The 16,748-nt window shown below is 35.7% G+C and overlaps 4 protein-coding genes across 5 annotated transcripts; all 4 read right to left on the bottom strand.

Moving 5' to 3' along the window:
• Positions 1 to 1,346: 1,346 nt before the first annotated feature.
• Positions 1,347 to 5,085, bottom strand: LOC105968948 (uncharacterized). 2 transcript variants are annotated; one of them, XM_012993656.2, is made up of 5 exons: positions 4,604 to 5,085; positions 2,952 to 4,290; positions 2,342 to 2,611; positions 2,070 to 2,225; positions 1,347 to 1,883 (listed from the first exon to the last, which is right to left on the bottom strand). In XM_012993656.2, exons 1-5 carry the CDS (start codon positions 4,609 to 4,611, stop codon positions 1,764 to 1,766), a joined length of 1,893 nt encoding a protein of 630 aa, XP_012849110.2. In that variant the 5' UTR covers positions 4,612 to 5,085; the 3' UTR covers positions 1,347 to 1,763. The 2 variants fall into 2 exon arrangements, with proteins under 2 accessions (XP_012849110.2, XP_012849109.2); XM_012993655.2 differs by having other exon boundaries at positions 2,952 to 4,299; positions 4,604 to 4,953.
• A 511-nt stretch (positions 5,086 to 5,596) lies between these two features.
• LOC105968363 (protein MOTHER of FT and TFL1) lies at positions 5,597 to 6,641 on the bottom strand. The gene is given in 4 exon segments (XM_012992991.2): positions 5,597 to 5,946; positions 6,060 to 6,100; positions 6,258 to 6,319; positions 6,402 to 6,641. Coding segments are annotated over 4 exon segments (522 nt in total). The 5' UTR covers positions 6,618 to 6,641; the 3' UTR covers positions 5,597 to 5,743.
• A 2,590-nt stretch (positions 6,642 to 9,231) lies between these two features.
• LOC105968512 (transcription factor MYB102) lies at positions 9,232 to 10,676 on the bottom strand. Its single transcript, XM_012993145.2, has 3 exons — positions 10,442 to 10,676; positions 10,235 to 10,364; positions 9,232 to 10,132 (listed from the first exon to the last, which is right to left on the bottom strand). Exons 1-3 carry the CDS (start codon positions 10,575 to 10,577, stop codon positions 9,334 to 9,336), a joined length of 1,065 nt encoding a protein of 354 aa, XP_012848599.1. The 5' UTR covers positions 10,578 to 10,676; the 3' UTR covers positions 9,232 to 9,333.
• A 2,456-nt stretch (positions 10,677 to 13,132) lies between these two features.
• LOC105969112 (Inositol monophosphatase family protein) lies at positions 13,133 to 16,047 on the bottom strand. Its single transcript, XM_012993851.2, has 9 exons — positions 15,878 to 16,047; positions 15,686 to 15,788; positions 15,502 to 15,604; positions 15,201 to 15,412; positions 14,816 to 14,875; positions 14,192 to 14,580; positions 13,705 to 13,783; positions 13,562 to 13,612; positions 13,133 to 13,458 (listed from the first exon to the last, which is right to left on the bottom strand). The coding sequence occupies exons 1-9, from the start codon at positions 15,973 to 15,975 to the stop codon at positions 13,321 to 13,323; spliced, it is 1,233 nt and encodes a 410-aa protein (XP_012849305.2). The 5' UTR covers positions 15,976 to 16,047; the 3' UTR covers positions 13,133 to 13,320.
• Positions 16,048 to 16,748: the final 701 nt, after the last annotated feature.

The raw sequence follows: 16,748 nt of genomic DNA, 5'->3' as shown, positions 1-16,748 counted from the left end.
TAAATATTTAATTTCGGTTTGTTCTATGTTTAACACACTGAAATGTCCTACCATTCACAATTATAGACTCACTTGTAATTTATACGTAGTATGTTTGTATTTCACCAAGTGTAGAATCTAACCATTCATACGGAAGATCAAATCTTGAAAGTCTTCCGCAACACGAGGGGCAAGGAAATATTTTTTAGTACTAGTTCCGATAATGAGTAGATTATCCATTCGAATATCTTTTGAGACGATAGGATTGAATTTAGTCGAAGAAGAAGGGCCTCCAAATTCAACGGCTATAGTAAAACCAATGCCTAAGTTCTTGGCTTCTGATAATTAGGCGGTTAAAACTCCAAAAAAAATGGTTCAATTTCAAGAAATGGTGGCAGTTAATAAAACAACGGTTTTAATGCTTTAAACCAAATCCACAGAGACAAAAAAAACCTGCTTGAGAATATCCACTCCAGAAAATAGAAATAAAATGAACATAGATTCCTTTATATAAATAAATTCCATCATCACTTTCTTCCTAAGTATCCCCCAAATTCTCAAACTACCTTGCTTTTCCTATACTCCTACTTTCAGACACAATGCATGAACACATGTTTTTTTTTCTTACCAACTGCATAACATAATTTCATCGTTCCTAAGTTTTGCACGTAAATGTTTGTATCTATTTTTTTTTGTGTACGTATATGTTAGATATATAAAGAGATGATGCCGATAATTTCGAGATTATTTTGCAACGGAGCAGCAATTAACCGGCCATTCCGAATTTTAGCAAGGAACTGGCACAGGGAAGCAATTAAGGTAACATGGGAGAAACCAGAGGAAGGTTGGACGAAACTGAACTACGATGGATCATGCAAGGGCAAAACGGGAAAATGCAGCATCGGAGGAATATTCCGAGACCACAATGCTGATTTCTTGCTAGGCTACGCCGAGTCAATCGGGCAAAGCAATAGCACAATAGCAGAGTTGGCCGCCCTGTTGAGAGGCCTCGAAATCGTGCGAGAAAACGGTTGGAGTGATGTATGGCTTGAAGGAGATTCGAAGAATCTCGTAGATATTATTGCTCGGAAAAGAGAGGTCAAATGCACACAAGTACAAATGCATGTCGATCGAATAAATTTGATCGTACCGGAAATAAAGAACTGTATTATCACGCACATTTATCGGGAGGGAAATAGAGCTGCTGACAAGTTTGCACTTATAGGGCATCAGTTGAAGAAGCCTCAGGTTTGGAGGAATATTCCCCCGCACCAAATCATGCGAATTATGAAGGAAGATGCACAGGGTAAAACATTTCTTCGAAGAAGATAAGTAAGCTTTTCGTACATAGTGTATATATGTGTATATTTTGATGTATAAGTAGTAGTAGTTGATGTTTATATCTTATAAGAAATGTACATATGTAACCTGGTATTACAAATATCCCGTCCGATACGCAAACTTGGCAAAATAATAACAGAAGTCGAAAGATTTATGTAAATTACAAACTTGAAACGACAAGAGTTTATTCATTACCTCAAAAAAAGTTGTCTTTCATGCGCCTCGTCGCCCGTGGTTTTGCAGATCGATTTAATGTGAATAATACAAAATATTACTATCCTTACCAAAATTGTGATTGGGCACACACCCCAACAATAAATGTCAATAATTTTATTTGCAAAAGAAATTTATAAATAACCAAGGAGTGCTTGATGTACAATTGAAGTGTTCTACATTGTCAAAATTTGTTAGGGAGTAAACTTAGTTACCGAACATAAGAGCATTCAAGGTGCCATAAGTCCATCTATTGTATAAGAAAGAGACTTAGCCCAGTCAGCTTTGAGTAGCAGCGTTTGTAGTGTGTGCATCATATCGTAATCTGGATCGAGCTTCCTCTGCCACCCCTACAAACGAAGCCCAAAAAAAAAAAATAATAATAAAATAAAAAAAAAAGATACTTGTGGAATATTGCTCTTAAGAACTTTCTAGACTCGTGTCTAACAAAAAACATTTTCGCATTTAAAGAATTGGACTACATTTTTTCAGATTACGTGTCGGAGTAACTGAAAAAGTTAGACAAGAGAATTTACCTCAAGGACTAAAATCGTCACCATCACAGTGCAAACATTGCCATCAACATTTACTCTATGCCGACGAGCTTTCTCGAGTACTTGCTCCATGCATTCAGCTGGATGGACCGAATCTCCTTCGGGTGTACCCCAAAAATCAAAAGACTCTTTCATTTCCTGTGACACCAAAAAAGAAAAAGAAAAAAAGATACCATGTACGAGGAAAGTCAGAAAATTAGGACGCTGTATCTAAGGTTGTTTCGAATAGATACAAAATGACAATTTTGTTTCACCTGAATGAAAGCCTCTGGATTTGGACAGTTCTGTTTCCTCGATAATCTAAGTGTGCACTCTGCTGCAGTTCGGCCATCTCTGCGAGCAACAGATTTAAAGAATTCCAATAAATTAGTCCGATCGTTCTTAGAAAGTTCTGCAGTCATTCCCACATCAATGAATACAAGGTGAGGTTTCGCTTTGAAGAGCTTTTTACGAGAACGTTTGCTCCTAGCTACTCGTACAAGGATATTTCCAGGGTGCATGTCTGCATGAACAAAGTTGTCCACCTAACAACCAAAGAAAAGAAAGAAAAAAGAACCCTTAAAACAATAGAACTATCGTTTGCTAATGAATGCATATATATATAGGAACAAACACACATAAACATAACAAAAGAGAACATCAGTGGCTGTCTCCAACTCGGGATTAATAGCTGATGAAAGTCAATTAATTTAAAAACTACATCTAAGTCAAATTACAGCCCTGATAAGTAGTCGTATTCATATTCATGATCGAAACAATGAAACTAATAATTCCCATCATTGCATAATCACACACACACACACACAAAAAAAAAAGGGAATTAAAGAATTTATAATAAAGTAAAAACCGGACACAAAAAGTTACCAGGAGCATCTTCAGAAGTGCATGAGTTCCAATGTGAGCAAGAGCACTTTTAATTCGCTCGTTCCCCTCCAGCTCATCAACATAGTGAGCAACACTTTCTCCATGTTCGAAAGTTTCGACCAGCACAGCTGGATGCACTAGTGGATAAACGGGCTTTGGGAACGAAACATCTTTCCAACTGCGGAAATTATATAAGAAGCGGCTCAAATTAGCAGCTTCCCTTGCAAGATCAACTTGAGACATCATGAAAACCGCAAACTGCTGCACGCTTTCATCCAATCTCAACCATTTCAGAGCAGGGATAAACCCCGAAATCTTGGCAACAACATTAATTATCGCGAAATCCCTCTTTATAGATTCCCCAACTCCTGGATGTCTTACCTTAACAGCAACAAGCATAGGCTTCATTTCACGGCCATGGTATCTGGACCGTACTGAAGCTCGATGCACTTGAGCTATACTTCCGGAAGCTACCGGTTCTTCCTCAAAGTCATCAAAGATTTCGTTAATCTTACGACCGAAAGCTCTCTCGATAGTCTTTTTCGTGTAGGCAAAGCTATGTTCGGGTGCTTTCATGTGAAGCTTTGACAATTCACTGCACAGGTCTCGAGGAAAAAGATCCGGTCGTGTGGCTGCCCACTGGCCCCACTTTATGAAAGCGGGACCCGCTCTTTCTAGGGTTTGGTGGATAACCTGAAGCCACAGTTTCCGAAAATGGGGCCCGAAGCTATCAGCAAATGGAGCCATGGCGATGCTCGGAGTGAACAGAACAGCCAAGTGAAGAGCTCTGAGCAACAAGAAAATCCCTTCGAATATGGAAAGTATCAATTTTGTTACAAAGAGCTGGCTGTCTTGAGCGCGCGTGTATAAAGAATTCCTCGGCTCGTACACGATATGAGTGTCTTGAACAGCTCGTGCAAATGCTGACTGGGTTCCAAACACAAAAGCAAACATACCCGGAACAACCGTGTAAGAGCGGCTCAACCCTAAGCTAACTGCCTGACCAAACCTGTTTAAAGGGACATGAGTTTGTCCATTATGTACAGAGGACTGTGTTATTCTCTTCAAAGCAATTCGTGCATAATGAGCTAAGGTATTACTAGCTGGAATTGCCGAATAACTCCTGGAGTAAATGGGATAGGAACTTTTCCCGGTTTCACGAGCTGCATTCCAAATATTACGGCCCCTGCTTCGAGGGAAATAATGCGAGTAAAATCTGTATTCAGGAGAAGATAAATTAGGTCTAAGGGCTCTGTCATTTGACCTTTGTGAATAGATGCTCGCCTGATTTGATCGAAAAGAAAGCGACAATCTCTTGAGAGCTCCGAATTTCAACAATCTGCAACCTCTTAAGGGGGCGAAAAAACCAATCAATAACAACACTTAGTGAAGAAATACAACAGTAGAACAATATCCCAATTCAGCAACACCTACTAGTTTCCCATAGATTGGCATTCATCCACTAGATTCCAACAATAATAAGTGACAGATACTGAATAACATAGTATAAAAGCTAAAAAAATCGAGATGTATTGTTCCAATTATAAGAAAAACACCTCCCAATAAACTACCTAATGTGTATTTCAGTAAATAGAAAACATTGAAGTAAGAACAATGAAAAACAAAAGGGGGGAGAAAGCGCCTCAACGAACCTTGACATGGCGAAAACTGGATTCAGTTAAAATTTGAGAGGCTAACGTGCGCGGGAGTTGTACGGAGCTGCCGACGAGCATTTTCCTGCGATTGATGGAGATTCAACCATGTGGATCATAAACGATTCACAAATTCGAGATTCGACACCAAAGTAGACACTGGGGGGTGAATACCGGCTTTCTTTACTCGTCGATTTATGAATGAATTTTGGAAGAAACTTTCGCAGGAATTCAATGAAGTTGAAATTTTGTTTTTTTGTTAACCTAAGCGCGGGGCGGCATAAGATGGAATGTGAAGGAGATGAAGAAGAAGAAGAAGAATTCTGAACCGGGTTCGACAAAGATAGGGGGCCACGGTTCGGGTGTAGAATCGGTTCGATTTGATCGCGAGTCTTGCGGCTTACGGCTTACTGCTGTTTTTCCAAAATTATTACTATTTCTATTTGGTAATTTTATTTTGAGGGATTTATGGTTTATTCTATATTTCAAATAAAAAATACCAGAGTATATTATATTTTTTTCATACTTTTTTCACATTCACCCACATATAAAAATAGGTTTTATTTGTTTAGTATAAAAAAAAAAAAATCGTAAATTAACATTTTATTTTTAATCCGCAATTAATATTTAATTAAATTAGTAGAACACCTCCTACATGAAATCAAAAGTTGTATTAAGTGGGCCAAACTTGTTTTAAATGGGCAAAGGACAACCATATTGAAGCCGAATTGGACATCGTTGACTTTTATTGTGACCAAATCAAAGTTGAAATGCCGGAAATAAGAGGACCAAAACGTGACAACAAGGTAGCCCACCGGCCACCTCTCATTTGGATCCGACCCGATTTGTTTGACTCAATTGGGCTTAATAGCCCGTTTTCTGAAAATATCTGATAAAGATACTTGTATGTGAAATAACCAAAACGATGCCGTATTCAGTATATTCAGTTCAACACAATACACCCTCACGCTAATTATATAAAAGAGCCAGCACGACAACACTATAACAAGAAAAAAGATACAGCAGCACATCATAAATCTACACATATGCATTACCAGTAATACAATCTTAATTAAACAGATAATAAACCCTTTTGCTAATATTTATTGTTAATTCACCGCCAGCTGGCAACTATATATATTATTTGTGAGATTTGAAATACAGAGCAGCGGCGGGGAGGCCAAGATCATTCTCACTGGCGAATTGGCGCGTGTTGAACAGTTGCCGCTCCACCGGCTTCCTTTTCACTGTTTCCATCAGTCCATGCTGCCGGAAAACTGCAAACACGTAGCGGTGAACGCCGGCTGGGGGTTTCGGCCCCATATATTCCATTATCTCCTTTCCTGCATATTGTTCATAAAATTATTTATTTAATTTATCCAATTAATTACCAACCAAAAATTAATAAAATAATACATATTTTTCATCATTAACAAAAATTAAATTGTTTCGTTACCATCGGTTGCATCGGATCCCTCAGGAATGTCTATTACCATCCTGCATCAACGAAATAATGATCAGTATAATTATTAATTAGTACTTGATTAACCACGAAATTATATTATGTCCAACATAAAATAAGTTTAGTAATTAATTATTATAGAATATACACAAATGCGAAAAATATTATGATTTAAATATGTTTTTAATTTACCAATGGAGCCACTCTCTGAGGGTGGGTTCACCTGGGCTAGGAGCATCTGGATCAACCATTACCTACGCATATGCATGTATATATATCCAAATTAAAAAACAATAATTAATTTAATTAGTTATAACCTAATTATAATTAACTTACAAGAGTGTAATAATTAGGAGAAATGGCGCCCTAATTAATCTGGACTTTAGGCCTTTGAGTCGCCGAGGATGGCTTCACCTCACTCCCATTGGCTATCTCTTCCCCGCCGCCGTAATGCACGGCCAGCTCCGCCGCCGGAACAAACATGTCCAGCACATCTCCGATCACTTTTCCCACAACCAGTGGGTCCAACGCCGCCCTAGGCATCTGATCCATGCTAATTAATCCTAACAACTTAATTAATTAAAGAGAAGGTTATTTCCGATTTATATATATTAATTTCATATAATCAGATTGATATGAAAAGAGAAGACACGTAGTCAAATTGTGTGATGATGGATCCTATTGCGGTGCCAGCGTGGCGGACAAGTGTCACCCGCATATGATGTTTATAGCCTCTGCGCTGGCATGTAAATAAAGCCCGTTGTTATGAAAATAAATAGCTTTTCTTTATTACTTTACGTGGGCCAATTAATCGGGCCACAATTCTTATACTAGTTTGCTTCTCGGGCCCTGCTTATTGTGTGATTTGTTAATGGGCTGGAATAATTCAAATATTGATGTTTAAATTATAGTAGTAGTTATTTGAATTTTCAATTTTGAACTTATACGTAACTAAATTTTATTTTATTTTGATTCCCAAATTAATAATTTTTTTTAAAATATCAGAAATATTATAACATGTCCAAATTCAATGAAAATAATTACAATGATATAATGTTGAAGAAAAAAAAATTCCTAAAGAAGTAACAACAATTACAAATTTTAATTTCAACATGTGTGTGGGAGATTGTGTAACATATTTCTAACACGTCAATTTTTCCTGATGACAACGATGTTTATGTGGACTAATACAAATTATACAATGAATTTGAACAATTCTCGAAAACTTTCACCATCAATTGACATATTTAACTAGAGCGTATTCACATTAAGCCTGTAATAATACACTGTCAATAATTAATAGTACTTTATAATTTTTATGATCTACTTTATTAATATATGATTTTATCTTTTTCAATGCTTGTAACTAAAACCTAGGACTAGTCCTAGATACTACCTTAACTGGAGATAACTTGTCCATGCATGAAACGAAAATTGATTAATCAAAATGCAATCATTCTCAAATTAGTATTTTAATTGCTAGCTATAATTGAAATAAAGTACTGAAAGTCAATTATCATGCAACTTTTAAAACATATATTAAAAAAAAGTTTAGAGTGGTGGGCCACGTTTGCTGATTTCTTGAGTTGAAGATTATTCCCTGTTTTGAGCGTAAGTTTCTTAGAGTGATGAAGTGTGAAGCTAAAGGTAAACATAAAGACTAATTAATGAAGAAAAATAATATGAATATTATAATTTAAAGAAAAATTAGAGAGTCTGTGGAAAGTTGACACGCAGTATGAAAAAATGGAAAATCAATAATTTGGAAATAAAAGACATAAATCCACTTTTAAGTATTCTTATCAAAAAAAAATCCACTTTTAAGTATATATATAATATATAGTCTACTTATTCGAAAAAATTCAAGGGCTTTTTCTTTGGGCGGTCGGGGAAGAAAGCGAGAGATAATTTAGAAACTAATTAAGTAAGGTGAAAATGAAATAACACACAAATATGAACACAGACTTTTTCCTCTTTGAATTTCATACATCGCCCGTACAATTATTGCCCCTGTTAATCTTTGACACGATATATAATTATATATATTTATTTTTTATATTATTTGAACAATCATACCACGAAGTTTGTCTGTATTACTATTTACTCTTTTTACATCTTATACCAATTCATTGTTCTCAATAATTTATGTCTTTTTATTTTTTTTACCAACTACAGCGATTTATCTTTCCACTTTTTTAATTACCTCGACGAGAGAGAGAAGAGTGGAATAAATAAATTGTTAACATTATTATTCTGACGTAATGCTGACGTGTGAATGACGTGCTCGGAAACTGGATCAACAGGTGGGCCCCATCAAAATTATATTGAAACCACGTGTCCTGGTGCTGGCGTCACCTAATGTTTGACGCACGGGTCATTAATTGCATGGGAGGACATAAAGGACAAGAAATTGCACAAGAGCCACGCCATATTTTTCAATAAAAGCTATTTTAAAACCTTTTCCTTGTGGGCCCTACTGCCAATTAACACCTTCAGCATCGGGACACGTGTTCCTCCGTTAGTCAAACCCTCTACGAAGCATTACCGATGCAAATAGTTTATTGACGTGGCATATATACACGTGTCTCCTACCGGCCACTGTCGGCTCCGCGCTAACGCCGCCGCTATTCCTCTGTCGGAATCGATGAAACCACTCCCCTTCTATTTCAATTTCTTAAACTTCCTCTTTCAACACAGTTGATTATTTTATTTAATTAATTCATTTGGTTGATGATTATTTCCCGGTATCAATTTTTTTTCCCGTTTAAGCAAGTTAACAGCAACAAATATTATACTGCGAGATATCTTAATTAATAAATTAATTAATAAACTATTGATATTGTGACTCTGTACGTATCCACCATAATCCATGCAAATATTTTTCTTTTCTTTAATCCCCAGATTTAATTATATTATTCCTACATTATTATTTTCTCGAGTACAATTAAAGTATACGAATTTTATGTGTGGGTTTCATTACGTACGTGTGTATGTTTAATTAATATATATTAATTTGTGATTACGACTAATTAAAAAAAGGCCTTTCAATATTATCTAATCAGATGCACATTTTGTTTTTTCTAGAATCATGGTATTTTTTTGCTTAATTGGTAGCTAATTAATATTATTGGAGTGATAAAGATTAATTAAGAACGCACCAGAAAACTTGTAAAAACTTATTTGAATTGAAATTTTTATTTACAAAGTACATAAAAAAAAAATAACATTCAAAAAAATAAATAAAAAGAAAATGAGAAGATGAAATTAATTAGATAAAATCATTAACATCGAAAATATCTGGAATTTCAAACTTCAAAATGTCACTGCAGTAACTTTCCCTCTCGTCTTCCGTTCCGCTGCCGTTAATATTATTATAAGCCGAATTCGAATGCAACGGGGTTGAGCTAGTTGACGGCGTCGACATATTCGACGACATAACCGATTGAAAGCTGAAATTGTTGGCGCTGTTGTTTGACTGATCAAACGTTGACTTCTCCAATGCTGCTGGAACCGGATCCATCACCGCGCATTGACGATGATATTGATCCGACCCGTAATTATAACCATAGTTCGTCACTAGCCCATGATCATAGTTATTACCTTCCGTCAAAGTAGTAGAAAGATCAATCATCGACCCGAACCCGTCAAGATCAGTTTGCGGGCCGTATTGCATGAGGTTATCATGAGCTTCAAAACACGAACTAGTGGGAATTGTTAATGAATCTTGAACAGGGTTTTCGATTAGATTGGTTTGATGAAGAAAATCTTGTTGGTCTCTTCTCTGGGAGGACAAAAGTGACGTGGCAAATCGGATTAACTCGGGGTTAATATTAATCAGAGGCTGCAACCCTAATAACCTTGAAAAATTCACTTGGGACGATGATTGCGCCGAGTTAGCGTAGAGAGACGAGTTTAAGATTCTGGAAAGATCGAGAAGGTCGAGTCGAGGGGCGTGAGTCACCGGGTCGATTCCCATACGCATAAGCCTTTTTCTGATGTGTGTGTTCCAGTAGTTCTTGATTTCATTGTCGGTTCTTCCAGGAAGACGAGCAGCAATTGCAGACCACCTAATTTTATTTTTGTTTATTAATTAGTGTCCGAATAATTAAATAAAAATATCTAGGGTAATATTAAAATGAATATAGTTAATTAATTAAACATGCACATACTTGTTGCCAAGGATGCTGTGGAGTTGAATAATAGTTTCTTCTTCTTCAAATGAGAATCTTCCTCTCTTGATATCTGGCCGGAGATAATTCGTCCACCGGAGACGGCAACTCTTGCCACATCTTTGTAGCCCTAAAATATTTATTTAAAAACAAAATTAGACAAAAAAAATTCAACCGAAATATGATTAATTTAATTAAAAAACTAACCAGCATTTTTAGGAAGAGTTCTCCAATTTCCATAGCCATTTTTGTGTATATAATCAAGAAGCTTTTGATCTTCTTCTGGGGTCCACGGCCCTTTCTTGAGTCCTCCATTTTTTTCACAGCAAGGAGCTCTTCCCATGGCTGCACTTTCTTATTTAATTAATTGATTACTCAAATTAAATTTCAGAATAATTTTTTTTTAATCAAAGTAGAGAGATGATTTTGTAGGTCCGTAATATATATGGAAAGTAGTAATAGGGGTTGGCCATATTTATATAGTCGGATAGAAATAAATTAACATAAAGTTAACAAATTCAAGTCAAAGGGTTCGGTGCCGTCCCTGTTAACACATAGTCGACGTGTCCCTCTTTTTTTTTTTCTGAGAAATCGTGATTTCAGCAAAGTCAATTATCTCATGGTAAAAAAATAAATAACAAAAATTGATTACTTCGTGATTAATTATTATTATTTCTGGGCCACACATAAAAAAATATCATTTTCCGGCAGTCTTAACTCCTCCTCGCTTTCTGGATTCATATTAGCTGTCTCCAATACAAGAGCAGCCACGTACACCCTAATTCGAGGTGATTTCCTGCGCTGCATGGCTTCTAATTCGAGCCGGCTTCATCAAGCCATGTATAGTGTAGCCAGGTGGTCCTCTTTTTTTGTGGTTGGAAATTTTGTTTGATATTATTTTATGTTGAATAATAAATGGCGCCGATTGGCATAAATTTCGTGGGCTACAGTGATTGAGTTTTGTGTTTGCCGAAATATGGACGCATTTATTGTGTGTGTAAATAATTGAGCTTCATCACAGTTGACCAAAAAATTAGTTTTATAAGGTCTCGTAATTTTATAACATAGATTCATCTAGTAGTCACAAATATTAGCTTAGTTTTTGTTCTAAAAAAACGACACATACTTAGATGGGTGATTAACAAAATAAAGTAGAGTTAATTTCTCAAAGTACAATTAATTTAATTTGGACAACGAAAACATCATTATTAATATCAGCAAAAAAATGACAATAATATGGTCAAATATATAAATAGTAACAAGGAAAATGACTCTCGATTATAAGCTGATGAATGGACTGTTTCTGGCCATTAGTAATATATATATATATATATATATATATATATATATATATATATATATATATATATATATATATATATATATATATATATATATATATATATATATATATTCATTCATTAGGAAAAATAAATTGATTAATTATCAAACATATTCAAATTATCAAATATATAGTTGATGGCTTCAAACTTCATTGACTTTAAACTCCAATATAAGCTACCATCCAAAATAGGGGCCTTACGTATATAATTTCAAGTTGATTATCAATGATTAACTATCACAATACCCTAATTAATTAATTATATACAAACCAGCTGGCAGAACCATATACGTGGCTTGATCTAGTGGTCCCAACTTAAATTTAAATAAATAAAATAAAAAATATCATATGTATAATTAGACTGAGAGCCACTCCTATCTGATCTTGGGACAAACTGTATATATAATTAATCTAATTTAATTTCCTATATATCAGCTAGAATACGACACGCGTCTGTATGTTACTGTGCCTCTAGCTAGTGAATTACAATATTTTAGTAACATATCTTAATTAATTAAATAAAAATACACGACGTATGTAAAAAATGTCTCCTTTCACGTCAACATGATTTTTATAACGTATGTCAAGATTTGATAAGATTTTAACCTAAACATATATAATTACAGTACTTACGCAGGGCAGCTTGCTTGTGTGCCCTTCTCACTCTTGCTCAAAATATGCATACATCTTTATCTTTATCGTCTATTCAAACATTAATTGTTCATTAATAATTCCTATAATGACTTGGATAGTTACATCTGTAGAACCTTATATAATCTCAGTTTAATTATGTTGTTCCCTGCTTTGTTGTCAAGCTTATTTAATAATCATAACAGAGTTATATAATTACCTCAATGTTAATACTATTAATTTAACTTTAAAAACGCTGACACGATACATCGATCTTGTAGTACTCCATTTTTAGTGTTAGGTTGGTTACCAAAAATAAGCAGCTCGCTAAAATAAAAATAAAAATCAGTTAATTATCGATCTGATAAAAATGTTATTTGTTTCTGCTATGAGTTGTTCGTTTCCTCCAACAAACCTTCGAATTTGATATATATATATATATATATATATATATATATATATATATATATATACACACATACACACACACACACATCTAATAAAATACAACACTTGGTTGCAAGATTCAGTAGAATTTGTGGCTGGTGCCCCAGGTTTACCATTCTCAGCAATTTCATGCATATTTTAATTTTATATACTGGTTGGTGTATGATTTCATCTTCATTATATTATTTATTAAAAAATAAAGAGGAAAGAAAACGTACTTGAAGTGTTTGCAGCCATGCAATGCAGTGAAAATTGATTGGGTGAATATTTTAATTATTTGATGAGATCAGACATTTTTGTATAAAATAAGAAGGGACGTCGACACCTGGCTATAAATAGAAATTCGAGATCCTTCCCATGAAAAAAATAATATGGAATTAACGTAAGCAGCTAACATTAATATTAATAAATTAATAGACGTTCGTCTCTAATCTCTTGCGATGTATTATGGACTTATTGTTGTCCTTTCTCACTTCATCTCGCAAAGTAAGTTTAAGAATATTTGAAGTGTGGATGCCAATAGTCATTGACACCAAAGAATAGCAACAAATTCTTGAAATAATACACATTTTTAGAGATCGATCATCAAATGGAACAGGTCCTAAATATTGTGACCAAAAATTTAAAATAAATAAATAAATAACAGATAACAGAAAAGAATCATCAGCTAGCTGGACGAAATTATCTCCAAGATCCGGTCGTGTAAGCTATCATTTGTAACCAGAATACCACCACAAGGAAACAAGACCCTTCGCTCGATTTCATCCACAGCAAAGTTAAGCTGACTGCCTTCCCAGTCACTCACCTGTTCATGAAATTTCTATCTTATTACACATTCTAAGTACCCCCCCCTGCCTTGCATATGATGGATGAAAAAGATAATAGTTGAAAAACGGTAGGAGACGTACCTTTCCACCAGCTTCGTGAATACATATGACTCCAACAGCATGATCCCATACCTATATTTTTGAGTATATTTTAGTCCGATAAATTAGCGGACTCAATTGTGCTTCAGCAATTTGGCCAAAACCAGAAATAACTAAAAACACACCTTGATAATCCTTTCAGTCCTGTCACGAAGAATGAAAACACTTGCCCTTCCCGATGCCACCATGAGATATTTGCACAGACTGTAAAGAACGCAAACATAAGAGATTGGGAAATATAATATTGGAAATGGGGTTTCACGTATGGCTTTCAGATTGATGCGATATATATCCCGAATAAGAGGCGATTGATGTTCGATAATGTTCTGAATTCATTTATAGGATTTAAAAGTAGGCAAGTTGGCTAGCAAACCAAGTGACAAAGATTTCAGAAGCAAAAAACAGCATTAGAGTCTTGGACGGCAATTAAAATCGAAGATGATGAAAATAGATAGGAAGATTCGCATTCATCCAGTTATTGTAACATTGTAGGATAATGCAACTCACTTCCGGATGTCAATACCCCGAGAATTTCAAGTTAGGTTTAGAAGTTCAAGGTATATGCATACAGTAAGGAAACGGAAGGTAAATGTATCATGACTTAAAATGAACCTTCCACAGCAAGTAGGAAGAAGAAGGATCTGTTTCTCCCCAACACGGTTCGAGTCGGTGGTTGCACTAAATTTTGTGGACAGAGGCAAAGACTCCCATGTTTGACTGTCTGAGATGCAGAAACGTGCTTCATGAACTTGATGAAAACCATCAACTAGGCACCTGGTCCAATCACGAGCTGTTTTAGTATTACTACTTTCTGGATCCCGCAATCTTGTTCTCCATGTTCCACAACCGACATGAGATATCATGATAATCCCTGATCTCGACATATTATTTTCCCCTCCCTGGATCTCGTCCACAACTATATCAGAATCCCCATATTGCCAGTTCGGGCATCCCATAACACCCAAAACAATCTCTCCTTCAACTACTAGCGCCAAACCTACCTGAAAATTCAATAATGCTTAAAATAACAAAAGTTCCATTTTGACCTAAACACGTAAACCTCGACTGCAATACTATAAGAAGACAAAGCCAACAGATACCCGAACATAATAAAATACTTATACCCATCAAATATGTCTCGAGGAAACCTATTATCAGTTCATTTAGTGTCATCTTCTGGTAACAATCCAATCCATTTGTTTATACAGAATAAATAAATTTGTATAGAAAACATACCACATAAAGAGCTCCACGTCCTTTAACAAATCCTCGGGTCCCATCAATTGGATCCAATATCTGTATATAATCCACGATATGAGTAACCAAGTTTCAGGAAAACAAGCCTAAAACACGAAACGCAAATAACATTTTTAAGACCATTCCCGGGGAGTGTTCAGTAATATACTGTGAACCAATGTCCAAATAACAACACAATATCCACCCTTAATACATACATCCACGAATTTTCTAAAACAAAAAAGATTGAAGTTAAATACTCTCGATCACTTTAGCAACATACTGTAGACAGCAAATCTAGCAAAACCTTGATTTAAATCCGGACCCTTAGTGAGAAACATAGACTCTTCAAAGACAATTCAAACTGAATTTTGATGAAGCTCACCCAATAAGTAGCTGGCTCGGCGCCAAATAGAAACGCATCTTTTCCCCCTCGATCAATTGCCATTAAAACGTCATCTCGACTTAGTTCTTTATCATTGATGGATGATTTGTCAGTAACCACTTCAAAAACAGCATCCACGAGATTATTTTCACGCACGAAAGCCGAGTCCTCCTCTGCTACCAACGGAATCGAAGGAAATAGTTTGCCCATCTCTGACCAGTGACCATGAAATCGGAGAACATTAAAATCGTAAATAATCAATAAACGGAAACGCTAATGAGAAATGTTCATCTAATTTTACCCAGACTAACAAGAGCTTGAACTCCAAAATCTGCGACGGTGACAGGTGTCTGATCCAATTTCTCAACGATGTTTCCATCACTCGAAAGCAGTGATCTTTGCACCTATCTTCGGAAACAATAAATCTCAACAGAAATACAGAGGACGAAAATGAATTGGAAAAAGCAAGAGAAGAAAAAAGTTACATCAACACAGAGGCGGCAAGCTCGATCAACAACATCAACAGCGGCTTGCAGATGCTCGTAATACTTGGCTTTCTTCTCAGGAAAAGGAAGGCTTGTACTTGACCTGCAAAATTGACAAAAAGAAGTAACGAGCGAGCAAAACCCTAGAATTGATGAGAAAAGGTTCGGGAGTGTGTGAGAATGGCGGAAGACCTGATTCGTAACACACATTGTCGGAGAGATGTACGGATTCTGCGGTGGGGATGAGGTACAGGGAATCGAAAGGCAGCTGAGTGGATTACGGCATCCATGGCGGGAACCAAACGGTTGGTTTTGGGGATCAGATGGTTTGGATGTTGAATCGGAGAAGTACGATTGTTTGTGCACGCAGATTTTTTTTTGGATTGTTTGGGCTTTCAAAATTGGGCCGTCGGCCATTATGGGCTTCATTTGATTGAAGGCAAGGCCCGCTTCTTAACTTTTTGGGCCTAGGAATCAATATTAATCTTAATTTGATTAACAAAATAATCTAAAGGCAAATATTTGTATAATCATGAACGATTGTGTTCGGATAATAAATATCAACAATAAAAATTGAGTAATAATAAATATCAAAAGAGGGAGCTTCTATAAGTTACTAGCATATATATAGAAGTCTCTGGATATTTGTTTCTGGTATATATATATATATATATATATATATGATAAACATGATCACACTTGGCAGGATAAGTTCAACGTCATTAATTAGCCCACATATATATATGGCATATGTATATATTCCCAATCGGACCATATATATCGTAATTAATACACCTCTGCAGATAGATAGTAATCCCCATTTCAATTATAACGACCATAAATATCTCGTGAAATTGAAACGGCCACGTGGCCGTTCACCCTATCGCATGATGCGGTTTCCTCCCCCAAATTATCTCACGTTCGGCAGCCGGTTGTAGCAGTTAGCCGGTTCTCTTCGCCTATCATGCATGTATATCTATCTCCAAGATCCATCCCCCCTGTCAAACTTTCTAATGTATAAAAAGCTGTACGTATAAACAGTACTTTCAAATTGAACGGAAAA

The sequence above is a fragment of the Erythranthe guttata genome, chromosome 13 (assembly GCF_056151865.1).
Source record: "Erythranthe guttata isolate IM_541 chromosome 13, IM_541, whole genome shotgun sequence".
In the NCBI taxonomy this organism is placed as follows: Eukaryota; Viridiplantae; Streptophyta; class Magnoliopsida; order Lamiales; family Phrymaceae; genus Erythranthe; species Erythranthe guttata.
Note: the sequence above shows the minus strand (reverse complement) of the source record. Positions and strands in the feature narration are given on the sequence as shown.

Bases quoted from the DNA above. Each gene is read 5' to 3' on its own strand.
- LOC105968948 (XM_012993655.2), bottom strand. The intron at 2,612-2,951 runs GTAACTTTTTGT...TTTGGTTGTTAG, and splicing joins CACTTCTGAAGATGCTCCTG to GTGGACAACTTTGTTCATGC. The intron at 1,884-2,069 runs GTAAATTCTCTT...CTTCGTTTGTAG, and splicing joins TGACGATTTTAGTCCTTGAG to GGGTGGCAGAGGAAGCTCGA.
- LOC105968512 (XM_012993145.2), bottom strand. From the start codon at position 10,577: ATGGGAAGAGCTCCTTGCTGTGAAAAAAATGGAGGACTCAAGAAAGGG. The intron at 10,365-10,441 runs GTTAGTTTTTTA...TAAATATTTTAG, and splicing joins AACTCTTCCTAAAAATGCTG to GGCTACAAAGATGTGGCAAG. The intron at 10,133-10,234 runs GTATGTGCATGT...AAATAAAATTAG, and splicing joins CACAGCATCCTTGGCAACAA to GTGGTCTGCAATTGCTGCTC.
- LOC105969112 (XM_012993851.2), bottom strand. From the start codon at position 15,975: ATGGATGCCGTAATCCACTCAGCTGCCTTTCGATTCCCTGTACCTCAT. The intron at 15,789-15,877 runs GTCTTCCGCCAT...TCAATTTTGCAG, and splicing joins CAATGTGTGTTACGAATCAG to GTCAAGTACAAGCCTTCCTT. The intron at 14,581-14,815 runs GTATGTTTTCTA...TTGAATTTTCAG, and splicing joins GACGTGGAGCTCTTTATGTG to GTAGGTTTGGCGCTAGTAGT.